This window comes from Arachis ipaensis, chromosome B10 (genome assembly GCF_059453495.1).
Source record: "Arachis ipaensis isolate K30076 ecotype BB chromosome B10, ASM5945349v1, whole genome shotgun sequence".
Taxonomy (NCBI): Eukaryota; Viridiplantae; Streptophyta; class Magnoliopsida; order Fabales; family Fabaceae; genus Arachis; species Arachis ipaensis.
This window is the reverse complement of record NC_142435.1, coordinates 11,136,714-11,163,487: the sequence shown is the minus strand read 5'-3', so window position 1 is coordinate 11,163,487 and position 26,774 is coordinate 11,136,714. Positions and strand designations below refer to the sequence as shown.

The window sequence follows — 26,774 nt, the reverse complement described above, 5'->3', positions numbered from 1 at the left end:
AGATAGACAGGGCATTGCACCCGGGCATGACAACCTGGTAGTAATCATAATGATCCTTGTCAATGCTCACTTGCACAGAACCCTGATAGACCAAGGCAGCTCAGCCGACATATTATTTAAGCCGTCATTCGATAAGCTGGGGTTGAAAGAAAAGGTGTCAAAAGCCTATCCGAATACTCTCTTTGGGTTAGGAGATGCTCCTATTAAACCACTAGGCTTCATCTCTCTATACACGACTTTTGGAAAGGGACTGAAGTCCAAAACCTTAAACATCGACTTCATTGTCGTCGATGTAACTTCAACTTATAATGCCCTGATCGGTAGGACAACCCTAAATCGGTTGGGAGCAGTCGTCTCCACTCCTCATCTTTGCTGAAATTTCCTACAGAAGACGGAATTGCCACCATTAGAGGAGATCAGAAGCTGGTAAGAAAATGTTACAATGAGAGCCTAAACCTACGAGGTAAGGGCAAAGAGGTCAATTCCATTTAATTCGGAGGAGCCTGAGGAAGAGAAGAACTCCGACTACAGCTCGAAGGAAGACAGCTAGATACAATAAAAAAAAGTCATTCAAGACAACCAAGGTTCTGAAAACCGAACCGGTCATCAAACCGCTCTAGCTACTGGTTCATTGGTTCATAGATTCAACCGGTTCGATCGTAGTTGAACCGAAAAATCGTTTTATAATAAAATAATAAATAAAATATAAATAAACACATGAAAATATAATTATAGTCTAATCTAAACTTCAAAATATCATTCAAATTAAAAGTACTACATAAACCAGAATTATTCAAAATTATTCAAAAGTACTAAACATTACCAACAATCCAACCCAATAATCTCAAATCTCAAGTTCACAACAAACAACATCCAAAATTATTCAAAATTATTCACAATTATCCAACAAACAATAAAATCCAGTTTAGTAAACAAACCAAAATCAGTTCATGTTTAAGTAATCAGTTAATCACTAATCAATAAACAACAATTATTAACCAAAGTTCACAGTTCATCATGTTGAATGAATCACAGTTCAGTTTCAGTAATCAGTTTCACTAATCACTCACTAGTCAATAATCACAGTACAGGGAGAATCACATTTCAGTTTCATATTGAATCTTGAATCAGTTCACAGTTTCACACTACACAGTTCAAAGAAAAATTAAACAGGGAGACAGAATTTCAAAGTTCACAGGTGCGAGTGAGAGTGAGAAACACAAAAATCATGTCTCCCAGATGTCATATGAATTCATTAACTAGTAGAAACACAAAAATCATGTCTGAATGCATATGAATCCAAAGAAACAAGCCAATCCTTCAGCAACTAAACATCACAAAGCAATTTAGACCGAACCATCCAGCAATAAACAACATTCCTTCTTTAAACTATGTACAGAAATACTGGCTTACAACACAGCATCAGAACAAAATGAAACAGGAATTCAGCAAAAATCCTCACTGCATAAGCAAGCAACATGCATCCACACAAATGCTCCTAACTGAATCCAGTGATTACGCTCAAATTAAAACAAGACTCAGCATCAACAAGCAGGACAAGGCAGCAATAAATCAGTATGCAACAACATCAATCAAGCCAAATTGGCACAGGAGCAAACCATACAGCACAAACAAAGCAAGAAAATCAATGAAACAGTAACACTTTCAGTCATCATCATTATTCAAAACAAACCTAAATCCACTATCCAGCTTAGATTCTCTAACCACCTAATCAACTAACATGTATTTCTAACTAACTAAGCTAATCAAAATTAACTAGCTATAGCAACAAAATGAATAGAACAGGGGAAGGGCAGAGATCTGGAAGACAGAGAAGAAGCAGATATGGGGGAAGGGAGAGTGAGAGTGAGGCGGTGGGAGACAGCGAAGGCACCTTCTCAGTTCTCCACGGCTACTGCGGTGGCTCGACGGTGGTGGCTCGACTCGTGTGAGAGTGAGGCGTTCTCACTTCTCAGTTCTCGATGGCTCTAGGTGGCATGATGGCGGTGTCTCGACGGTGAACCCTCGACCTGTGTGACGCGATGACGCCCGTGACTTCAGTGAAGCAAGCTTGCTTGAAGAAGAATCATCAACAATGGGAACCACTGAAGCAGAGAGAGCAGCGAAACCAATTAGGGATCTCAATCTCAGCCTTGGGAGTTTTCGTGATTTATGGATTCAGACTTCAGAGGGAAAAAACTCAAAAACGGCAGCGTTTTGTTGCTAACTTAAAAATCGGCCGGGTCACGGTTCAGTTCGACCGACCGGTTTGCCGGTTTAATTCCAATTTTTTAATTTCACGGTTTTGATGATTGACCGATCCATTTTTCGGTCTGGTTCATGGTTCGACCGGTCCGACCGGCTGGTTCGAATCGATTTTCAGAACATTGAAGACAACTGAAGTCTTGGGAAATTATTACTATAAAGTGTCCGACTTGAATGGAGACGAGCTCCCAAGGTCGTGGCATGCTTGCAATCCAAAGAGATATTATAGCTAGAAGCGTACCTCATTCCCTGATGTACTCTTTTTCCCGACTTCATAGTTTTTTTCCAAGAAGGGTTTTTCCTAAAGGGGATTTTAACAAAGCATTAAAGCGGGAGTAAGGGGCAAGAATTTGATTCCCTCAGTAGCAAAAGCATTTTTGTAACACAGGTTTTATTAATGACAATATTTCATTTTCTTAAATTCTATTATTATTCCTACTATACACACCGACTTAAGCTCGAAAAAAGATTATAAATGAAGATCATAACAAGTCGGTGTAAAAAGATTATAAATGAAGATCATAACAACTCGTAAATAAGATGGCAACCAATTTATAAGTTGGAAAGCCTCCAAGCAGACCAAAATGCGTCGCAAAAATAACCTAAGAAAGCAGTTCAATAGTAAAGAAAATGAGTCGTTCGTGCTAAGTAATGGAAAAAGTCACTCCTCCAAACCTTGACAAATTTAAGGTACTTAACACAAGTTTATGTCAAAATCCCACAGACAGTAACAGACGAGTTACGCTACGAAGACGAGCTTAACAAAATCTTAAACATAAAGGATAAAAAGTCAAAAGGCTTCGTGAAGAACCTTATCAACAGTCATTAGAATAGCTCGAGTAGCAGCTATACGACTAAGGCCAATACAACAAGATCTTTGAAGAAAAATTCATACAAAAATCCTTTCAAAATACCTATAAGGCAAAGGGATAGTTGAAAAATCCTATTAAAAATGATCAACATTCATAAAGATAATAACGGTTGTTAAAGATCCTTTCCAAAGGATCAAAGTCAGCAGCAAATATACCAAAGAAAATATTCAAAATATACATAAAAGTGTTCATAAAAAAGGTCCCACAAGTCGGGGCTTAACAGAAATATCAAATAGGACCAAGGAGAGGATTCAGGTCATCATCAAGATAGGAGGTCGGATCGGCAGTGAAAGTCGGAGGGGTCGGAGGAACCTTTTCGGATGGTACGACCTCGGGCTGACTTGAAAAACTCGGAGGAACCTCCGAGGAAGTAGCGACTTCTCGGGGAGGAGATTCCACCAAGCGCTGTTCAGTAGTTTTCAGTTTAGAGTCAGTGAGAGGACGAGGAGGAGAGATGATCTTTCCGTCAATTACGACTTTATCAGGGTGAAGAGGTGACAAATCCAAGTCGGGAGCAAGAACCCAGACTTGTTGCTTGAGCACCTCAAACACCTCCTCAGTACCTTCAGCAACAGACTCCTCCAAATCCATATAACTCTCCCTAAGCCGCTCCATTTGCTCCTTCAAATCCAAGTTGTCCCCAAAAATTCTTGCATAACTTTGTTCAGCCTTTTGTCAACCCCTTGGCCATAGCACGAGAAGCAAGGAACTATCTCTCTGCCTCCTGAGCTTTCTAGAGCTCGGCCTAAAGGGTTACTTTCTCCTCCTCCAACTCCTTTTCTTCCCCCTGAAGAGCGGCCGCCTCGGCTTGAAGGGCCTCCAGAGAACGCTGAGTAGTGTTCAAGGGAGTTTTATCCAACTCTTTCAAGAGGGAAGAACAAACCCCAGCAGACCTTATCCCTACCTGGATCAAGACTTGGAGATGATTTCTGATCGAAGCATCATCCATAGAAATAAAGCTATGAGAAAGAATGTGCCTCTCATAGAACTTCACTCCATCAAATCCAGTGTCACCAATGTTGGAAACACCGGATTTCGAGGTTTTCCTCTTATTGTAACTTGACTCTGAGAAGGGAAGAATAGGTGGAGTAGGGATTAGAACAGGAGGAAGAGGAGTAGGAGTAGGAGGGAGAGAATTTACCGACTTGCCCAAAGAAAAAGAGGAGGTCCCCGAATTAGACTTCTGAGGAGAAGGGGTCGCCGACGTCCCGCCTTCTTGTAATTGAGCAACTCGGGCTCGGGTGTTCCTCTTAGCCTCCTGGACTTTCTGGTATGCCTTAGAACCATTTTTCATTTTTTCTACAAGAAAATTAAAGGGACATCAACAAGCAAGTCGGAGGAATAAACAATTATCTACAAAATAAAAATAAAAGCTATCTAACTCGGTTTGGATATAACTCGGAGTTTCGAGTAGAAATTTTTTGGTGTCAAAGTTTGGAGCCCGTCCCCAAACCTCTCGAAAAAACTCAACTACAGCCTCCTCGACCTCATCCAAATATACCAAATTATATTTCTCGACAGGGGTTGTCTCTATCCAGTACAGAGGGAAACAGGGCTCATTACTCTCATTTAAAAAGAAGGGATGATGACCCTCTACAGCTCGGACTATGAAAAAGAAATTCTTGAAATCAAGGAAGGACTCGTCAAAAATAGAAAAAAATTTTTGACCTTGGATGGCTCAGAAGGAGACCCATTGCTGTTTATTCTTATACTTTCCGTACAAGTGAGTCCCATCCACCTGGACAATTGGCTTACAATGTCTGAATGCCCTAATACAGGGGTAATAACTCCAAAATACTCGATGTAGTACCCGAATATCACCCACCAAGTCATCGCCTTGATATGCAGGCATAGTCTCAAAATGGACAACAGCTGATGGCTCCTTATGACACATGGCCTCAAACCATATAGGCAACGCTTCAAACGATGCTTCCCAACCTCCAAATATTTTTTTCTACTGCCCTTTGCTTAGCCAACCATGCTTTCCGATAACTAACGGTGTAGTTGAACCTCGCTTGCACTTCTGCTATAACCGATTTTACCTTTAAGGAGGGGTCAGCCTCAATCAATGGCTTTATCGCTTCTGCAATTGTGATAGAATCCAGCTTCGAATGATCTTGTGAAATGGTGGCTCTGGTACAGGTGTGACTACCATTATACCTCCTTATAACCCAACAGTACTTCCTGCTGATCATGCTAACCCTGATAAGCCAATCACACCTTGACCCATACTGCGTACACTTGGCATAAAATGTCAACGGCTCAGACTCATACACCCGGTAGTCTACGCTTCGTCGTATGGTATACTCTTTTATCGCCTTAATAGCAGCTTCCCTGGAACTGAACTCCATACCAACAGCAAATTCACCATCTGCGACAATAGAAATCTCTGCAATTGACAACCACCATAGAAAAAATCAAATAAATACACAGATATTTCAAAACCGATCATAACGGTAAATCTACAGTCACTGCCTCTAGTATGACATAAATCCAAATCTGACATGTTATTATGTCACTCTAATTAAGAAAAGAACAACAGCAGAAGATGTAAAAATGAACCGGACCGGTCGGTTCGACCGTCAAACCAAATGAACCGGTTGCTAACCGGTCCGGTTCACTGGATTTGAACCGTAAAAGGGATCGATCAACTGTGAATGATAATTAGAAACTCACGTAATATTTACTATTCAGATTCGAGTGAATTTTATTATTACCTAATAAGTACTTATAGTATATATATAAAAGTGAAAAAATAAAATATTTATTCTTATAAAATATATACATTTTCAACTTTGGCATATAACAGTCGTGCTATTTTTTTTTACATAAGACCGGGTCGAACCGATTTTTTCCACTAACCCAGCAGTTAAACCAGTGACTCAGTCACCTGAACCGCTCGACCACCGGTTCGATCCTGAGAACTATGACATCAACGCATGATTAAATAATGGTAAATAAATACTAACTTATTCATAACTAAATCAATAACTGATTAAAAAAAACTAATACGACGTATTACATACATGCAGTCATATATTCCGGAAACTCCGGAACATGCATGGCTTCCAAGTCCAAAACTCACATGAATGATGGCTCCTCAAACGGCACTTCGTTTGCGAGTGCATTTGCCACCTCTGTCACATCTGGAGCCGTAGTTCCATCACCTTGATCTTCATCTCCATCTGGACCAACAAACTTGTAGTTACTTTCGAACTCTTTTTCACTGTCACTATTATAATCTTCCCGTAGAATATTCCGGTCGGCCTCAAACTGTTCAAACTCAACATACAACTCGATGAATGAGATCTGACCCCGGTTTTCAATATACATTGAAAACATCTCTTGCATGCTCGCTTCGTCCGTCACATATTTGGTCTGAAACTGGACAAATCCACCAAACACCTGTATGGGATATCTGTATAGAATACATGATATCTTTCTTGCCCTCTCAGAATCAATCTTTTCACAGATCACACCTTTAAACTCTTCAAATGAGATGATAAAAGAAATAACAACATCTAGTGGATTTTCACAGATAAATTTTACTCCTTCAGACGTTTGTAGTAAAATCTGACCAAAATAATACACTTTTAGTAACACTCTGTCACTCATTTCTCTCAATCACAAAAAAAAAAAGCATAACTTTAGCTACTAAATTCTCAATGGCTCAAAACAGCAAATAATAAAGAAACCAGGAAGAAGAAACAGAAGACACAGCCGTTCAAGTTTGGGGAAGAAGACGCGAGTAAGCTACCAGTTCACTTCACACTTTTATATAGGCCACTTTAACGAACTCGCACCCTTCGACTAGGTTAAGATGATTCAAAAAAATATTAAGAAATGAAATCGGAGGGTCTGAGTTCATCAAACAAATATTCCATCCGCACTCAAAACGGAGGGTCCGAGTTCAATTCAATTTCTAAGCATGGAACTCGGACCATGCGACTTATAGTACCATCGGCTATTAAAAAACCAACCTAAGGTAACACGGAGGGTCCGGTTTACAGCACCCCAAACTTTATTTCTCACTTGCATACAAAACGGACCGTGCGAATTGACATGCAAAAGTTCATAACCAAAGAAAACGCACGGTCCGAATTCTTCTCCCTCACACTGCCAAAAAGCTGTCTCACATATATGTCTAGTCCCCCATGCTTCCATATCCAAAAAAAGCACACATATTGATATAGGTTCCATTTCGATAAAATTGAATCGACGCTAAATGATAATAAATACTACTAAATTTAATGATAATTTCGATAATATTTAATATTTTTTTATAGTGTTAGTAGCATGATTGCTATTTTACTTTACTTAAACTATAATTCTTGCCCAGGGGTGGATCTTTAATCTTTGTTGAAATAAATAAATGCGCCCAAACCTTAGCATTTTAGGTACGAATGATGAAGAAACCTAAAATTTGCTTTTAAGTTGGCATTTGCCGAATGTGTTGTTTATTTGATACCTAACTCTGTCCAATAGGAGCACTTTTAATATGCTTTACATGAGAAAGGAAAATTTGCAGCATAAAAAACTTATGAAATTGAGTGAGAGGCGAAATTAAAGAAGATATAGGTAACGTAATGTTGTGGCTAAAATTTTTATATACGAATAATTTTAATGTAAAATATAAAAATATTTTATTATTTTAGTGTTTTATCGTGTTATGATAATAGTATAAAATATTATTAACGTTTTGTTAAAAAAAATATTTTATCTTTAAATAATTTAGGTCATCTTTAAAGAATTTATTACTCATAATTTATTATATAAAAAAAATTTAATGTTGTGTAGGAATATTATTAGTATTATTATTATTATTATGAAAGAAATAGTAAATAAATAGATGAATATAAGGGAGGGCGGCTTTAATAAAAGAAGGAAGTAGGGGGAGGCAAGGTATATAAGTAACTATATATTGATTGAATGCATTGAAGTGAATAATTGAGTTGTGAGATCGATGGCGTCGACTGATCCGGATCTGCCACGTGACTCATGGGTGTGTTCTCTTGCAGAAGAAGCAGAAGAAGAAGCTTCCAATAACAAGGCCATGGAGGAGTTTCTGAACAACATCTACTCGTCCAACGACACGAAGAGCACTGCTGACAAGGCGAGCCTTCAGAAACAGAGGAGGATGATCAAGAACAGAGAGTCTGCGGCCAGATCCAGGGAACGCAAACAAGCTTACACCCTTGAGCTAGAATGTTTGGTTCTTCAACTTGAGGCTGAGAATACCCGATTATTAGAGGAACAGGCACAAATCAAGAGGCAGAGGTACAACCACCTCCTCCACACCATCATTCCAGTTATCCACAAGCGTAAACCAAGACCAATGCTTCGCAGACTCAATTCCCTCCCCTGGTGATTGCTCAATACCCCTCTTCAATCTTCATCCATTTATTGTACTGCCTCAAATCAATAATCAAATATTATATGTTAACCAAGCACCTCTTTATTAATAACTTTTGATACCGTGACGTGGCAATAGTGCATGAATATGAAAGACTGAAAGAGGAGTCAATGCGATACGCATTGTCTACGCCTCTGTCAAGCACTTGACGAATGCTTTGACGTTTTCTCTCTGTGTTTCGCGCCTTGGACCTTATAAACATTTGACGACTTCCATAACCAGGTCTTATTCACTCCAGCTGTACCACACTTTAATACCTAATTAATTATGGATTTGCCTGAAAAATATCATTAAAAAACTTCTCTTAACTAATACTTGTCTTAACAAAAACAAAAACAATCAGTATATATAACTAATTAAGAACTTGGCCGTCTTCAACGAGCAGAAACAAAATGAATTTGGAGTGCATATCCAGAAAATGCATAAAGCCATCATCACCAACGCCTCCAAACCTTCAAATCTTCAACATGTCTCTTCTGGACCAGCTTTCCCCTAACATCCATGGCAACATCACCTTCTTCTACCCTCACAAAACTTCTGCTCAGGAATTCTCCGCCAAATCCCAACTCCTTCAGGACTCACTCTCTCAAATCTTGACGCTCTTCTATCCTCTCGCCGCCCGCCTCCGAGACGCCGCCACCATCCACTGCAACGACCAAGGAGCCTTCTTCATCCAATCACGAACCCAAACACCTCTCTCTCAGATCCTCTCCCCCCCTAACTTCGATATCATCCAGAATCTTCTCCCTACCACCCACTCCGACTCCTTGCTCCTTGTCCGCTTTACCTTGTTCGGTTGCGGCGCCACCGCCATCACCATCTCCCTTACTCACAAGATCGCTGACTTCGCAGCCTTGATCACTCTCCTCAAGGCATGGACCGCCGCCTGCATTGGCGGAGACACCCAGCCGGTGGTCCCCGAACTCGCCATCGGATCTGCTCTCTTCCCTCCGAGAGAGATTCTTCCCGCCGGGATATCAGGCTCCGTGAACATCGCGGCGGAGAAGTTCACGACGAGGAGGCTGATTTTCGAGTCTTCGAAGGTAGAAGAGCTGAAGAAGAGGGTGAAAAGCGAGCTTCAGTTTGAGGCGTCGAGGGTTGAGGTGGTGCTTGGTCTCATTTGGAGATGCGCATTGTTAACTACTTCAAAACGTAAAACGCCTTCAACCTTGTTCCAGGCAGTGAACCTGCGACGACGAATGGAACCTCCGATTCCAGAGACGGCGTTGGGGAACTTGGTGTGGGCGTTTGCAGTGACTGTGGAGGAGGAGTGTGAGGTAGAGTTGCAGGTGGTAGTAAAGAAGATGAGGGATTCTTTGAAGGAATTCATGGAGAGGAAAGGCGAAAGGTTGAATAATTCAGAAGGTAGGTGTGAGGTGGTGATGGAGGATTTGAAGGAGAGGGGTGAGATGTTGAAGAAGAGTGGTAATGTGGTGTATAAGTGTTCGAGTTGGTGCAAAGTTGGATCATCACTGTATGAGGTTGATTTTGGGTGGGGGAAGCCGCTTTGGATGTGCAGCGTGAACAACATAGTGAGTAACACCGTTGCTTTGATGGATACAAGGGATGGGCATGGCGTCGAAGCTTTTGTCACCTTGGATCATCAACACATGGATTCCTTTCAACAATCTCAGGAACTCCTTCACTATGCTTTGCTTAATCCCCCTCTTCTGTAATCATGCCTCTATCCCAAGTTTAAAATAATATGATGAACAAATCAAAGATGTTATTTTCGTACTAAAATTAATTAGTCACTAATTTTAGTGTATATCTAATATAATTATAAAATAAATTACATGAAGATTGAATTTTAAAATTTTAAGTCTCCGAAATTTTGATATTTTATTATTATATTACGATACTAATTTTTTCACAAATCTAAAGTAAATAAGGCCAATACAATCATATTTGGTTTATCTTTAAATACTCTTTATTAAGTAAGAAGTCTCGTTAATTAAATAAATTTTTTATTTTTTATTTATTATATTTTATATTAATAATTTAAATTTATAATTTATAATTTAGAATCTAGAATTTACAATTTATAATTTAAAATGCAAAATTTGACTTTTTTTTGTATAAAAATAAAAGTAATGATCTTAATATTATAATTTTTAGTATTTTTTAAAATAGTTAAAAGTATACAAATTTAACAGTCCGATTTCTATACTTCAAAATTTTTAATTTTTTTTAATACAAATCAGACGATTTAATTTCTGTATCTCTCACAAATTAGACAGTCCGATTTCTTTATTTCTACAAATCGAATGGTCCAATTTCTACTTTTCTAATTAAACCGTTTCACAATTGAGAATAACACTCCAACAATTTATATTTTAAAAAAACACCATTATCACTCTAATATCAAAAACAAAAAGTTCATAAAATTTATAGTTTATAATTTAGAATTTATATTTAGAGTTTAAAGTTTAAAATTTAAAATTTAAAATTTAAGATTTAAATTTTAAAAATTAAAAAAATAGATAAAAATATGCATTTACCTTCATTAAATATTCATCAGCTTTAACCTTTAATTATTGTTTGTCAATTTCTCATAAAGTTTGGTAGTGTTAGTTACTTAGTTACCACCTTACTGAAAGAGCCTAGCAGCGGAAACGACACAAATGTCCAACACAAAAACAATATGGAAGCACTCACAACACAATATGGCAGCAACTATAACAAGCAAATATAGCAAGTAAAGCAATAATAAGAACACACCGAGATTTTAACGTGGAAAACCCCCTCAAGGTAAGAGGTAAAAACCACGAGTCGTCCAGACCAATGAAATAGCTCCACTATAATCAAATGAGGTACAAGAGAGTCTCAAACAAAGCACAAAAATGTGCATATAACCAGCCAAAACATCAAAGCACCAAAGCTCACAAATGAAAAGCAAGAAGATGAAATATACCCAAAAAACAGAGCTGCTGTCGAAGCCAATTTCTCCCTCTGTAGACCTCCAATTAAAATCTCCACCGTCCAGAATGAAGAACAAGATGTGAAGAATCTACAGTTCAAATTTCACGTCGATCCAACGGTGAAAGAATAAGAAACTGCCGTTCCAAAATTGCTGCTCTGTGTAAAAACGGGAAACCTAATTTCTCTCTTGCGAAGCCAATTTCTCTCACTGCAAATCTCCAATCAACATCTCCACCGACCAGAATGAAGAACAAGATGATAAGAACATGCAGTTTAAATTTCAAGCCGATCCAACGGTGAACAACTGAGAAACTGATATTTGAAATTTACTGCTTTGGGCAAAAACGGGAATTTTGTTTTTCCCCTTCTCTCTCACTTGGTGGCTACTCTCACTCACTCTCAATGACCCCAAAAATCTGAACTAGGGTTGTGGCACAATGGGTGCAAGAGACACCCTCAAAATGTTGGGCTTGGGCCTCACAAAGGAGAGAAAAACCCAACAAATCTCCCCCTTCTCGACTAGGTGGAGGCTCTCGCCATTCCGGCGATCAAACAACATGTTTCAAACTTTTCTCTTGACAATGCTTTTGTCATCATATCAGCACCATTGTCATCAGTGTGAACTTTCTCAAGTTCCAACAACTTTGAATCTAACACATCCCGTATCCAGTGATACCTAACATCAATGTGTTTAGATCTTGGATGAAAAGTAGAATTCTTGGCAAGATGAATAGCACTTTGGCTATCACACAACAACACATAACGGTCTTGCTTGAAACCAAGTGCTGCAAGAAACTTCTTCATCCACAACAACTCTTTACATGCTTCAGTTGCTGCAATAAACTCTGCCTCTGTGGTAGAAAGTGCAACACACTTTTGTAGCCTTGACTGCCATGAAATAGCTCCCCCTGCAAACTTGACCAAATAACCTGAAGTAGACTTTCGAGAATCAATATCTCCTGCCATGTCTGCATCAGTAAAGCCAACTAGCAAAGGTTTCTCACCACCAAAACTCAAACTCAAGTTAGTTGTACCTTTGAGATATCTCATAATCCATTTAACAGCATTCCAATGTTCTTTACCTGGATTAGAGAGAAAACGACTCACAGTACCAACTGCATGAGCAATGTCTGGTCTAGTACACACCATAGCATACATCAAGCTTCCAACAGCTGAGGCATAAGGAATTTCATCCATTGCTTGTTTCTCCTCATCAGTGGTTGGACACTGCTTGGTACTTAACTTAAAATGAGGAGCAAAAGAACTAGCAACACATTTGGCATCATTCATGCCAAACCTTTGAAGCACCTTCTTTATGTACTTCTCCTGTGACAAATAAAGCTTCTTGGAATCTCTATAACGAGTAATAGTCATGCCCAAAATTTGTTTGGCAGGACCCAAGTCCTTCATAGCAAAGAACTTACTCAACTGTTTCTTCAACTCATTAATCCTCAAAGCATTCTTGCCCACAATCAAAATATCATCCACATAAAGCAAAAGAATGATAAAATCATCATCAGAAAATTTTTGCACAAATACACAATGATCTGAAGTTGTCTTACGGTAACCATGCTTCCCCATAACAGATTCAAACTTCTTGTACCACTGTCTTGGAGCTTGCTTCAACCCATAAAGACTCTTCTTAAGCTTGCACACAAAATCTTCCTTTCCTTTAACAACAAAGCCCTCCGGTTGCTCCATGTAGATCTCCTTGTCTAAATCACCATGAAGAAAAGCTGTCTTCACATCCATTTGCTCAATCTCCAAATCAAGAGACGCTGCTAATCCAAGCACAGCACGAATGGATGACATCCTCACAACAGGAGAAAAGATCTCCTCATAATCAACACCTTTTCTCTGGCTAAAGCCTCTAACAACCAATCTAGCCTTATACCGAGGCTTAGAATTGTGTTCTTCATTCTTGATTCTGAATACCCATTTGTTCTTCAAAACTCGCATACCCTTCGATAGCTTCACCAACTCATAGGTATCATTCTCAAGCAAGGACTTCATTTCTTCTTGCATAGCTTCAAGCCATTGAGCTTTGCTTTCATCTTCAACAGCCTCTCCAAAGCATTCAGGTTCTCCCCCATCAGTCAACAAAACAAACTCATGTGGAGAATACCTTGACGAAGGCTTTCTCTCTCTTGTAGACCTTCTAAGTGCATTTGCAGGAATTTCTAAAGCTGGTTCTTCATCTTGATCATCATCACCAACTTCATCAAGTATTGGATCAACTGTTCCATCTTCACCTGCACTTGTATCATGCTCATTATTTTGAGCTTCAACTCTACCATCTTCTACCATAGGCATAGAGGGAGTAATATCCAAGTCAGAAAAATCATCACTAGGCTGAACCATTGGCTTTTCCGCATTATCAACATCCTTCAATGTTTGGTCTTCAACAAAGACAACATCTCTACTCCGAATCACCTTCTTGTTAACAGGATCATAAAACCTGTAACCAAACTCATCCATGCCATAGCCAATAAAAATACATTGCCTAGTCTTTACATCAAGCTTAGATCTCTCATCTTTAGGAATATGAACAAAAGCTTTACATCCAAAGACTCTTAAATGATCATAAAAAACATCTTTACCTGACCATACCTTCTCTGGCACTTCAAATTGCAAAGGAACACATGGTGTCCGGTTCAAGACATGAACAACAGTGCTCAAAGCTTCACCCCAAAAGGATTTTGCCAATCCAGACTGCGACAATAAGCACCTAACTCTTTCAACCAGTGTTCTGTTCATTCTTTCAGCCAAGCCATTCAACTGAGGAGTCTTCGGAGGAGTCTTCTGATGTCTTATACCATGCTCTTTACAATAAGCATCAAATGGACCTGAGTACTCACCACCATTGTCAGTACGAATGCATTTCAACTTCTTCCCAGTTTCTCTTTCAACAGAAGCTTGAAATTGCTTGAACACATTCAAAACTTGATCTTTGGTCTTCAAAGTGTAAACCCATAATTTTCTAGAATGATCATCAATAAAGGTTACAAAATAGATAGACCCTCCAAGTGTTCTTGTCTTCATCGGCCCACATACATCAGAATGTACCAAGTCAAGTATCTCCGGCTTCCTTGAAGGTGGATGGCTCTTAAAAAAAACCCTGTTTTGTTTCCCAGCAAAGCAATGGTTGCACTTTTGCAAAGCAACCTTACAACCAGATAAAAGATTTCTCTTGGATAACATATTCATACCCTTCTCACTCATATGACATAATCTCTTATGCCATAAATCAGTTTCATCAACAAACTCAGCAGCATTAACAACATCTTTCACAATCTTTGCTTGAGTTAAATAAAGAGTAGAGTGTCGAGTACCTCTAGCAACAACCATGGAACCCTTGGTGAGCTTCCAACTATCACGAGAGAATGAGCTATCCAAGTCTTCATCACACAACTTACCAACAGAAAGTAAGTTCAACCGAATATCTGGAACATGCTTCACACGCTTCAAAGTCAACTTGGTACCGTTGGAGGTTTCCAAGCAAACCTGTCCAACACCGGCACATTTTGCAACACCTTGATGAGCCATTTTTACATCACCAAAATCACCAGGAGTATAGGACGTAAACAAATCCCTCCTAGATGTAACATGAATAGAAGCACCGCTATCAATCACCCAACTAGTGCTATTATCAACAAGGTTAACAGATTCAAACTCTTCAACAACAAGAAAATCATCATGAGTTACATTAACCTTGTCTTCCTTGCTACCATCATCTTTATTTGTGCTCTTATCTTTACTTGCCTTGGCTTTCTCCTTCTTTAGCTGCCAACAAAATTTCTTCACATGTCCCTTTTGACCACAATGATGACACTCAATATTCTTATACTTTCCTCGAGACTTGCTTCTACTTTGATCTCTACCTTTAGGACCTCGACTTTTGCTTCTCCCCTTAGACTCAGAAACAAGAACATCTGAATGTGTAGTCGATGTACCTTGTGACTTTCTTCTCATCTCTTCATTCAAAACACTGCTCTTGGCAAGATCCATAGAGATTACACCATCAGGAGCAGAATTGGACAATGACATTCTGAGAATTTCCCACGAGTCTGGTAAGGAGCCAAGAAGTAACAATCCTTGAACCTCTTCATCAAACTTGATACCCATGGAAGATAACTGATTCATAATTCCTTGGAAATTATTCAAGTGATCTGTCATTGATGTCCCATCTGTATACTTCAAAGCCAACAACTGCTTGATCAAAAACATCTTGTTATTCCCAGTTTTTCGAGCATACAACTGTTCAAGTTTAATCCAAAGAGTCCGAGCATGTGTCTCTCCAATAATATGGTTCAACACATTATCGTCAACCCACTGCCTAATATATCCACAGACTTGTCTATGCAACAAAGTCCAATCATCATCAGATTTATCATTAGGCTTCTCTGTACCAAAAACTGGTTGATAAAAATTCTTGACATAAAGCAAATCTTCCATTTTTGACTTCCACAAATCATAATTAGGACCATTAAGAGTGATCATCCTACTAGTATTAGTATTAGCTTCCATTGTTCACAAACTCACAAGCCCAGAAAAATACCAACAAGCTCTGATACCAGTATGAAAGAGCCTAGCAGCGGAAACGACACAAATGTCCAACACAAAAACAATATGGAAGCACTCACAACACAATATGGCAGCAACTATAACAAGCAAATATAGCAAGTAAAGCAATAATAAGAACACACCGAGATTTTAACGTGGAAAACCCCCTCAAGGTAAGAGGTAAAAACCACGAGTCGTCCAGACCAATGAAATAGCTCCACTATAATCAAATGAGGTACAAGAGAGTCTCAAACAAAGCACAAAAATGTGCATATAACCAGCCAAAACATCAAAGCACCAAAGCTCACAAATGAAAAGCAAGAAGATGAAATATACCCAAAAAACAGAGCTGCTGTCGAAGCCAATTTCTCCCTCTGTAGACCTCCAATTAAAATCTCCACCGTCCAGAATGAAGAACAAGATGTGAAGAATCTACAGTTCAAATTTCACGTCGATCCAACGGTGAAAGAATAAGAAACTGCCGTTCCAAAATTGCTGCTCTGTGTAAAAACGGGAAACCTAATTTCTCTCTTGCGAAGCCAATTTCTCTCACTGCAAATCTCCAATCAACATCTCCACCGACCAGAATGAAGAACAAGATGATAAGAACATGCAGTTTAAATTTCAAGCCGATCCAACGGTGAACAACTGAGAAACTGATATTTGAAATTTACTGCTTTGGGCAAAAACGGGAATTTTGTTTTTCCCCTTCTCTCTCACTTGGTGGCTACTCTCACTCACTCTCAATGACCCCAAAAATCTGAACTAGGGTTGTGGCACAATGGGTGCAAGAGACACCCTCAAAATGTTGGGCTTGGGCCTCACAAAGGAGAGAAAAACCCAACACTTACACCATGATTGATTATTTTATTAATTGGCACAAGCAAAAGTTCAACACTACAGGACGATATACTTGGAAAATAGACAAAAAGTTGATTATTTCACGGGTAACTTTCTTCTTCATCTTCAGCGTTAGGTAATAAAGCAAGCACTGGGCGAGCACAACACTTACTAAACGTATTTTACACATAATATTTTTAAACTTTGCATAATTAATCTCCTTGACTGCTAATAACATTTTATATGTGGTACATGTAAAGTCTGCATGCAATATGATGTGAGAGTGTGAGGTGTCATATTAAAAGCGTTGAATTTTGATCTTCCTTAGGTAAGCAAAATGTGAAGCGGTTACTTAATTGCTGTGGCGCCGGAGCATATTAAAAGCGTTGAGTTTTCATCTCCTTCGCTTCTGACGTCAACCATACATAGTTTGTTAATGCCAATGCATGCATGGAGTTTTAATTTCTATTTTTAGAAGCTATTCATAATGTCATTCTTGTACATATCTCTGTTAAAAGATATTAACAACTAATCCCTTTTATTAATATTAACTAATATTTTAATCTAACACTTTATTTTATATTATTAAAATTTATAATTTATATAGTCTTTAGTATTTAAAATTGGTTAAATATTAATTTAAATAAATAAATTTTATTGATTATGTAGTATTTTTTTATATTACATATTTACTTTTTTTATAATATATGTATATATATATATATATTTTTTTTTTCTGTAAAATTAAAGTAACTTACTCTTTAGTGATTAAAATAATTGTCAATAATTATATTTATTTTTAATATTTTACCATTAATAATCATGAAATATATAATAAAATTTAAATTACATAATTTTGAAACAAGTTAAAAAGTTATATATTATGTGATAAGTATCATTTTAATTAAGTATTTCATAACGGAAGAGAGTAGAGACATACAAGAGAGTGTTATTTTTTCTAAATAACATATACCATGTTATTGCATAAATATGAAGGGGCCAACGAGAGTTTGAACTCTGAAGTTTGAACACAAAAGAGATTAGAGAGTATATTCTAACGCGTTGCTCTGATGCTTATATTATCACAGTTATTTAATCATACAAATTAATTGAGCAAACTTTGAATACAAAGCAAAGAAAGAAAGAATCTGGGCCAAACTGACTTAATCTTAGGATATATATACATCTCGTTTAATTTCTTCATCATTTAAAAGCTGAAAACAATAAGTGGAATTGATCTTTTTATTTAATTTTCTGGAAAATGACATACCTTAATTAAAAGCGTTTAATAGCAACACGAGGAATGCTAGGAGGCCAACAATTTTTGTGATTTGTAGTCATTAATGATGATTTTAATGGTGTGAGATTAGTGTGAAATTTCATCCAATGACTCACTTTTCTTTACTGGTTACATTCTGGCCAAAATTTAATAAAGTTGCTGCTCCTAAACTTTTCCTTATATATAATAAAAGTAATAAACGCAACTATATATTAGCATTATATATCTAGTTAGGAATTTAGATATAGTAGCGTTTGTTATACTTAGATCATTGCTGATATATTATATATACTATATATTGAAAGATTTCAAACTCAATCATAATTATCACTACCAATAAAGATAGCCATGATGAGAAAGATATATAATAATTTTAAAATAATTTCGGGCCAATTCTTACTTTTTAAGATAGCAGTTTATAGTTAAACTAATTCGAATTAGTCAAGTGATTAATTTATTCGTCTGTTTAAATAAGTATATAAAATTTAATTTTCGTCTGTGTATGTAGTAGTTTATTGATTAATAATAAATTTTTAAATAAAACTCAAATCCACGATAAAATTAGTTATTGGTTTGCTAAGTTAGAAAATACCATAAAAAATTAAAAACAAATAGACTATAAGTAAATGAAAAATGCTAGATGGCTATTAAAATTTATTAGGTCATCACTTATTAATTAGTCATCAATGTTTAAAAGTGTGAGATAAAATATGTTGTTGAATTATTAAACTAAAAAAATAGAATTGATCATTAAGTAATGGCAAAAAATAATAAATTCTGATAGTGTCTTATAATTTCTCTAAATAAATTTAGTATACACATTCAAAATGATTTTTTCTTTTTTTATAAGGAAAAGTATAGGTAACCAACAAGATTTTTGAATAATGTGTAAATAATGTGAATTAATAGGGTTAAAAGAGTAAATTTAATTAATAGCATTAAATTAGGGTGTAATATATTTTTATTTGATTGGTGATTGTTCATGTTGTTCAAAATTTTCATTGTTTACCTAGCACTCCCTTTTTATAATAAAAGAAAATTTTAAGGGATTCCTTTGATAAACTATATCCTCTTATTTGATAATTGAGATAAGGGATTGAAATAAAATTTCATCAAAACCTAATTGAATGTATGTTATGTCCTTTTTTTTAATATATATTCACCAGAAATTAAGGTTGTGTCCTAGCAAAATAGTATCCAGAAGCCACGCAAACATCACGAGGAAAACTACTAAATGAGAGCTCATTGTTTTGTTTGGAATTAAAACTCTATCTACCAGGACCTATTCGAGCATACAGAATAATTAAATTACTTTGATGTTAAATGAAAGGAATAAATGAACAATACTTAGATATCATATTTTTCATTTAAGATGTGTTAGGTTGGATGCGTAGTAGTTATTTTTCTCCTAACAAGAAAAAAAAAAAAAAGGAAAAGAAGCTAAGTGATAATACTAGAAGTTTCAACTAAGTAAGAAGTTATAACTTTTAGTTTCTTCTGATTATATATAGACTTGTCAAACTCCACTACAAAAAGAAATTTATAAACTCATCTATTATTGTACCTAATGCTTTATCATTTCCTTCAAAAATTGTATGCACTCCACCACAATTAGTTAATAAAACTCATATTTCCTTTCTTTTCAATACATGCTCTGTATTTGATTTGAAAACATGATTGCCCATGAAAAAATTAAAAAAGGTATTTAATTTCTAGCAAGTAGCAAGAAATACAAACACCAACATAGAGTAAAATAAAAGCATATAGATGATGTATGAAGCATGTATAATAGGTAACTACTGAAACGAAGATGACAGAAATAACTTTTCATGAAAATGCTTTGTTTAAAAATGTGACTTATTTATTTAGTCACATTTTAAACAAAGACAATACTTTTATATCATATTAAAATCTAACCGTACAATCCATCGTCCAAAGATAAAAAAAAAACATTTTTATATAAAGACAATTATAAAATTTTCATGATAGTATCCACTTATATAACATGGATGGCATGAGCTACATCACTGATATATCAGATCACACTGGGGATTTGTGGTGATTCTTCTGATCTTGTTGTAGTTGTTGATCATTGACATCATCATTAACAACAATATTAACACACTTTGCAGCATCCACTATTGGTATTGGGAACACTTCACAACCCCCCAATGGATTCACCACAAGTATGTTCTTAATTCCCAGATCCAATCCTTTCTCCTTCTCCTTCTCCTTCTCTTTCTCTTGTGTCTTCACAACAACATCACCACCACCATTTCTGTATATGGCATATAGCAGCATCTGAAGTACCCCAAGTGCAAAACCCAACACGTTTGGTAGCTGACAATTAATTACTCAATTAAGTCATTAGGTCACTTTCAAATTCTTTAACTTTATATTCAAACTGATGATAAAGTTGGTGTACTTACAGCAATACAGATATCCCTGAGAAATAAACCATATGCAAACCACATAACCGCACTTAATGTGAGGAAAAACGACAAATTGAATGGCATAAATTGAACACTCTTTGTTCTTATAACCTGTGCCTGCATCACGTACAATAATAACTAATCACAAAGCTAATAAAAACTATGATATTAAGAAAGAAATTAAATGGTAAGAATTAATCACTGACCACAATGCTTAGAGGTGCTGCAAAAACAGTGACCGAAATGGAGACACAAATCCATCCAAGAACTTGAACTCGGAGAATACCATTTAGTGCAAAATGCGTCACAAACAGGATCACCCCGAATAAACCCATGTTCATTCCAGCAAATAGTTTTACTGTTAATTTCTGCACCCCAATAACATGCATGCATGCTTAGAATTATTGAATTATTGAATAGTGGCAGTAAGAGTAGAAGTAGTATACATACCCTGGCATCATTGGTAGCATAGATTATGAAGATGGTGATGTAAATAATCTCAATGACACATCCAACAGAGTTAATAGTGATGAGAAGAACAGCATCTGTTTTGAGAAAAGCGTAGTACAACCATAGCATACAACTGAATAATGCTACCAAGTAAGGTAGTGATTGGAATCCTTCTGTTGTTTTCTTCTTGTATATCCGGTAAAATGTTGGCCTGAAAATTATATAATATTCACCATGCTTTGTTTCAGTAATTAATTCTCGTAATTAACACTAATTATTTGTTATTAGTTCACTACTTACAGCGGAGCCAAGTACACCAGGAACGATATCACGTTACCTATGAATAATGAATCAATTTCAAAGTTAAGAACAGAAAATAATTAAAATTGCAATTTTGTGATCAACCTAGCAAGCTAGCTACCATGGCTATCACTCAACTAATTAATAAACTTTATGATACAATATTAATAATACTTCCAAAAGATAGAGAAAGAAAATATTAACTACTTCTAAAGAAAATAAAAGCTTAAGATCAGAACCATATCGTAATTAATTTGAAGTTGTGAGTGGATTCTTAATTGAGGCAAGAGACAAGAATGATGCAAAAATGGATATAGAAAACAAGTTAGAAAATTTCACTTTTTATGTATACATGCATTCCACTCTTGAACAAGAAACAAGAACAAATTAAATGAAAATAAAGAATATAAGAAAGAAAGAAAGAAATTGATGAGGATCTAAAAGAAGATGATATTAATTATGAATGTGTTACCAAGTATGCCAAATGTAAAGGCCAAAGAACTGGGATGATTGGTCGTCATAGCCACAATCTCTAGAGAGAAATTTGAAGCTATTAGCACAAGATTTTGGGGGTTGCAAAAAAAACCTTAGGTGGGTTTTTATTGTTTCCAAAAGCAACCCCTCAAAGTTGTGATGAATGAAATGGAATGAGGAATTTGTGTTGAGCAACAAGTGGTATATATAAGAAAAAGAAGAGAAATGGGAAAAAGGAATTAATGGAAGAATATTATAGTTTGAGGTGGGGGTGCATGTGTCAATGAAGTCATTCAGGTTTGATGAAGGATTAAACTTATTTAGTAGGTAGCGTAGCACAAAACCATTTGCCTTCCCATGTCACCATTATGTATCTATATATGCTTGCCAATTGATTTTTTCAATTTTCTGCTTCACCAAAACACAACTCCTTAAATCCCTTTCCAACAAAACAAAAGTGGAAAATATTTGACGGTGAGAGTTTATTTTATAAATATTTATTTGAAACTATGATGTCACATGAATAATATTCATTTTTCGATCATCACAAATCAATTATTTATTTCTAACTATTAAATACTAACAATCTTACGTGTATATTAATCCCGCGGGAGCCAATAGAATAAGTATACAATGTGTACAATTGACTGATTCTTTGACCCAATAAAAAGAAGTAACCATCTGTACGACAGGTTTGAACATCCAGGGTAAAATACTATTAATTTATCAAACACAATACACTCATATTATATGGAATAACCATCCAAATACTAGAGATAATAAACATCTGATATCCTACTGAATAACTTTAAATAAACATCCAATACTTTAATTTTAATTTAAAATTAACCTCCATTGTATGCATTGTACGGAACATGTATTGGCTCCCTATATTTTTTCTTAAAAAAATATCAATAATTATTTAGTTATTGTATTTTTTGACCAAGTTGGAACTCGCAACCTTTAAAGTGAATATAAAAAGATTGTCATTTAAGTTATAACTCATTGGCTAGTTAATTATTGTATATAGAAAAATATTTTTTAATTTTTTATTATATTACTATAAATAATTTAATTATTTGTCTAATATAGATTTAGTTATTTTATTATAGTAAATTTAATTATTATAATGACTAATTATTTAATTTTAAAAAATATACGAATTAATATATAAATAAAGTAAATACGATTTCTGATAATGAAAAATTCTTACCATGATAAAATAGTTGATTTGGTGATTAAATTTTAATATTATATAAAGTGTTTTTGCATGAATAATTAAGTCATGTTATTTTATTCTTTTCTTCTCTAGTGTTGATATAGGTATAATTAATATGGAAAATAGCTTTTGATGTGATGTATTACAAAGCACTGCATTAGTTAACCACATTTCATTATTTTAAAAAGAGATAGTTATAATTATAAATAACAAGAGATATCAATATAAATGAGAGATAAAATTTTATACTATGAGAGCGAGAAGATAGTTAAATATTTTTTTACTATGAATATGATTAAATGCCAACATAAACTTGATTTATTTTCGTTCAAAAACTTCTTAAATTATTATTACATTAAAACGACTTTTTCTTTTAATTATATAACCAAAACACGCCCACCACTCTAATAATTATAAGAACTAGCCGTCTTATTTAGCATTCATTAATTGTCGTAACTATTAATGAATGCTAAATAAGACAAGTTATGGCTATTTTTGGCTGATTTTCTTTGGTTACCAAACTTTTTCGTGAGAAATGCTAAGTAAACAATGAAAATTTTGAACAACATGAACAACTATCAATCAAATGAAAATATACTACACTCTAATTTAATGCTACTAATTAAATTTACTCTTTTAATCCTATTAATTCACATTGTTCAAAAATATTGTTGGTTACCTATATTTTTCCTATTATTATTTATGCAATGTTAGTTCTTGGGAATTCTGAATGATGCAATTGGTCCTCCAAGTGGCTTTTTGTCTAATTGGTGTAATTTCTAATATGTTATGATTATAAGAAGATATTGGCTTAAATAAAACAAAAACAAAGCTGGAAAAATCTATGATGATTCACTGCACGAAACTACTGAGATATGGGGAAGGTGTGTTCAAATAGATTACAACTCGCAAGATCCATTTCTGTTGTTCCCATTGCATCATAGTAGAACTACTTGCACTTTATGCAAGCTAGTAACATTATTTAACATGTGTATTGAGAACATATACGTGCGGTCTTTTTTTTATGGTATTCAACAAAAAAAATAATTCGTCGCAGATGTAAATTCCATTTAAAAATTTATCGTGACTAATAGATCGTTATAAATACAAAACATAATTTAAAACTCTACACTTAATAAATAGCTGAATTAATCACTCGACTAATTTGAGTTGGTTTTCTCTCAATTTTTAGAGGATTCATTGTTGAATATCCATAATATGTTTCTTCTAAAATAATGTAAATATTTGTGTATAGGTGAGGGCTAGCTGTAGTGTGTATGTGTGCAAATTGAAGAATTTTCGTGTGTAAGAGGGCATCGATGGGACTATTTATTTTATTCTTGAAGCTATGCAAAAGTTAGGAGTAGGACAAAATAAGAACTACTTCTCCCAATCAACTATAATTGTTTTAATTAGTGGAGTATTAATCCAATAAACTACCTATTAGGTCCATAGCCATATATCATATCCCTTATATATTGTCATGCCGCATTCATTTTCCATATTCAAACAATCCATTTCATAAATGATTGGGATTGCCTTGGTTACTTGATCATCTGTATAATTTCCAATTCAATCAAAAGCATGGTTATCGATCATGTGAATATAAAAACAATTCCCCTCTAAAGATTTAGGAGCCTACGTACGAGTAACATGCGGTTATATATATGTAGTTTAATTAGTTTTCATATCTTGGTCGAAGTCAAACGTCTGTGTCTTCAAACTCAATTTAAAGAACAAATAAAGATATGGGGTGACCAATTATTCTTTCTGTTGTGGGAATAATAGGTAGAAAAAAACTCAAAAAGTGTCCACAGAAAAATGAGAAAAGGGTTATGGTTTCTAGGAATCTTACGTAGCTATTAACACTGTCCCACACAAAATGATCTACAATAAGCTATCATTAATTAGTAGCTCTAAGCTACCCTCATATAAGATAAAATGTACTCTACTCACTATATTAATTGTAGTTTTATACTTATTCGTAATGCATGCTGTTATATACGTACCTAAGCACCTAGCTACTTCAATTATTATTAGATCACATTAGCTAATCATTCAGGTCACTATTTTTTTTTAATCTAAAATCTTGTTAGCTTGAATAATATAAGTCAGTTGTTTGGTTTAATTTTAAGTATCTTCTAATATTTTGTTTAGTTTAGTGTAATTAAATATTTAGATATTTTCATAATTAGAATGTGTATGTGTTTTTATTAAAATTGATGACCAATATATACTAACAAAAAGATTGAGTAACCAATTCAATTTTAAAAATCGTATGATTGATGGTGTAACAAATTAAAATACGAAGGAATTTGGAATCTAAATGCCTGCACCAAGTACAACCTACAGGAAGAATTGATTAGGAGCTTGCAATTTGTGATTAGTGCATGAAATTAGAAGAGAATAATGGGGAGTTAATGCTAGTCTAATCTTTTTGAGTGGATAACATCATAACAATGAAACTTTTGTTTTCTTGTTTCATTTTTGGTTCTATTTCTGGTAGAAGTGGCTGCTGAATCATATAAGAAAAACTTGGTGGGTTGGTGATGGACTGATGGTTTTGTATAGAAATGGATTAAGTGCCACAATTAAGTAACTAAGCCAATTCAGCTAGCTTATGGAGATAAGGTTGGGATTTAGATAAGGAAAGAATAATGAAGAGGAGATTAAGGAATCTGCTTTATTTATTTAACAGTAGGATTAGTGCCACAGCATAACAGGGCGATTCAATAGCTATGGAAAAGTCCCCTCTAAAATAAAATGGTAGAAATTATTGAAACAGCATAGGGCTTAGTACAAAATCAGTGTTGTCAAATGTTTTAAAAGGCTTGATTTTCTAAAGTTTTCATTTCCGAAAATGCCAAAACGCTAGAAGGAGGGCTTGAACCTCCGACCTTGTGGTTAACAGCCACACGCTCTAACCAACTGAGCTATTCCAGCTAATTATTAATATATTTTGATAAATATAATAAAACAGCAGACAAACTATGCAAATAAAGAAACAATATTCGGATATTACATATTACCCTTTTTTTTCCTATGACCATTATCGAGACTTTGTTATAAAAAATTTTAGGCTTTACCTAGACGGTAAGAAATTATAAGAAGCCCAAAGAAATCCATGGAGAAATGATATGATAATTTTTGGAGTAATTACTCAAATCAGTCTCAAAGATTTTAAAATCGGACATTTTAGTCCCTAAAAAAAAGTTAATACACACATCAATTCTCAAAGTTTTACTCCGGCAGATAAATCAGTCCCCAGTTCATTTTTTGGCACAGTAATCATCCAGATCAGTCCCGAATATTTTAAAAATGGACATTTTAGTTCCCAAGAAAAATTAATGTACAAATCAATCCCCAATATTTCTCTCTGTTAGACATAGCAGTCCTCCGTCAAAAAATAAAATAAAATAAAATTATTATTATTATTAATTATACAATAATACTGTACTATATTTTTTTTTGCATTTTTTGGACAAAAATAATAATAAATTTATTCATTAGATTCTTTTATATATATATATATATATTGTCACTCAATAATAATAATAATAATAATAATAAAATTATTAGATATTATTCTACAAGAAATTCAAGGTTAAAACTATTTGATATTTTTGTATTTAATATAATTAAAAGATGTGTTATGTAAAAAAAATATGTTTGTATTAAAAAATATGTATTAAAAGAAAATATTTTAATTTAGATTTATATTAAATACATCTTTTTTTAATACAAA

The 26,774-nt window shown here is 35.0% G+C and overlaps 4 protein-coding genes and 1 non-coding gene across 5 annotated transcripts; 2 read left to right on the top strand and 3 right to left on the bottom strand.

The window, feature by feature from the left end:
- Positions 1–4,815: 4,815 nt before the first annotated feature.
- LOC148579142 (uncharacterized) lies at positions 4,816–6,752 on the bottom strand. Its single transcript, XM_088488869.1, has 6 exons — positions 6,223–6,752; positions 6,028–6,061; positions 5,746–5,788; positions 5,135–5,526; positions 4,948–5,019; positions 4,816–4,875 (listed from the first exon to the last, which is right to left on the bottom strand). Exons 1-6 carry the CDS (start codon positions 6,750–6,752, stop codon positions 4,816–4,818), a joined length of 1,131 nt encoding a protein of 376 aa, XP_088344995.1.
- Positions 6,753–8,100: 1,348 nt separating this feature from the next.
- On the top strand, positions 8,101–8,584 carry LOC107624324 (bZIP transcription factor 12). The gene has a single exon (XM_016326824.3). The coding sequence runs from the start codon at positions 8,101–8,103 to the stop codon at positions 8,503–8,505; it is 405 nt and encodes a 134-aa protein (XP_016182310.1). The 3' UTR covers positions 8,506–8,584.
- Positions 8,585–8,703: 119 nt separating this feature from the next.
- LOC107620102 (akuammiline synthase 1-like) lies at positions 8,704–10,366 on the top strand. Its single transcript, XM_088505786.1, has one exon. It carries the CDS (start codon positions 8,943–8,945, stop codon positions 10,224–10,226), a length of 1,284 nt encoding a protein of 427 aa, XP_088361912.1. The 5' UTR covers positions 8,704–8,942; the 3' UTR covers positions 10,227–10,366.
- Positions 10,367–19,978: 9,612 nt separating this feature from the next.
- Positions 19,979–22,004, bottom strand: LOC107609380 (bidirectional sugar transporter N3-like). The gene is made up of 6 exons (XM_016311330.3): positions 21,809–22,004; positions 21,337–21,373; positions 21,037–21,247; positions 20,793–20,954; positions 20,584–20,703; positions 19,979–20,494 (listed from the first exon to the last, which is right to left on the bottom strand). The coding sequence occupies exons 1-6, from the start codon at positions 21,855–21,857 to the stop codon at positions 20,195–20,197; spliced, it is 879 nt and encodes a 292-aa protein (XP_016166816.1). The 5' UTR covers positions 21,858–22,004; the 3' UTR covers positions 19,979–20,194.
- Positions 22,005–25,898: 3,894 nt separating this feature from the next.
- Positions 25,899–25,972, bottom strand: TRNAN-GUU (transfer RNA asparagine (anticodon GUU)). Its single transcript has one exon. It is a non-coding gene; the product is annotated as a tRNA-Asn (tRNA).
- Between the last annotated feature and the right edge of the window lie 802 nt (positions 25,973–26,774).

What these genes read in the sequence shown, in the direction of transcription:
- LOC148579142 (XM_088488869.1), bottom strand. Translation starts at nt 6,752, where the DNA reads ATGAGTGACAGAGTGTTACTAAAAGTGTATTATTTTGGTCAGATTTTA. An exon ending in CCGGTGGTCGAGCGGTTCAG is followed by an intron (nt 5,789 to 6,027) that starts GTGACTGAGTCA and finishes TATCATTCACAG; the next exon opens with TTGATCGATCCCTTTTACGG. An exon ending in AAGCGAGGTTCAACTACACC is followed by an intron (nt 5,020 to 5,134) that starts GTTAGTTATCGG and finishes ATGTGTCATAAG; the next exon opens with GAGCCATCAGCTGTTGTCCA.
- LOC107624324 (XM_016326824.3), top strand. Translation starts at nt 8,101, where the DNA reads ATGGCGTCGACTGATCCGGATCTGCCACGTGACTCATGGGTGTGTTCT.
- LOC107620102 (XM_088505786.1), top strand. Translation starts at nt 8,943, where the DNA reads ATGAATTTGGAGTGCATATCCAGAAAATGCATAAAGCCATCATCACCA.
- LOC107609380 (XM_016311330.3), bottom strand. Translation starts at nt 21,857, where the DNA reads ATGACGACCAATCATCCCAGTTCTTTGGCCTTTACATTTGGCATACTT. An exon ending in CTTTACATTTGGCATACTTG is followed by an intron (nt 21,374 to 21,808) that starts GTAACACATTCA and finishes CATTATTCATAG; the next exon opens with GTAACGTGATATCGTTCCTG. An exon ending in TCAGGGATATCTGTATTGCT is followed by an intron (nt 20,495 to 20,583) that starts GTAAGTACACCA and finishes ATTAATTGTCAG; the next exon opens with CTACCAAACGTGTTGGGTTT.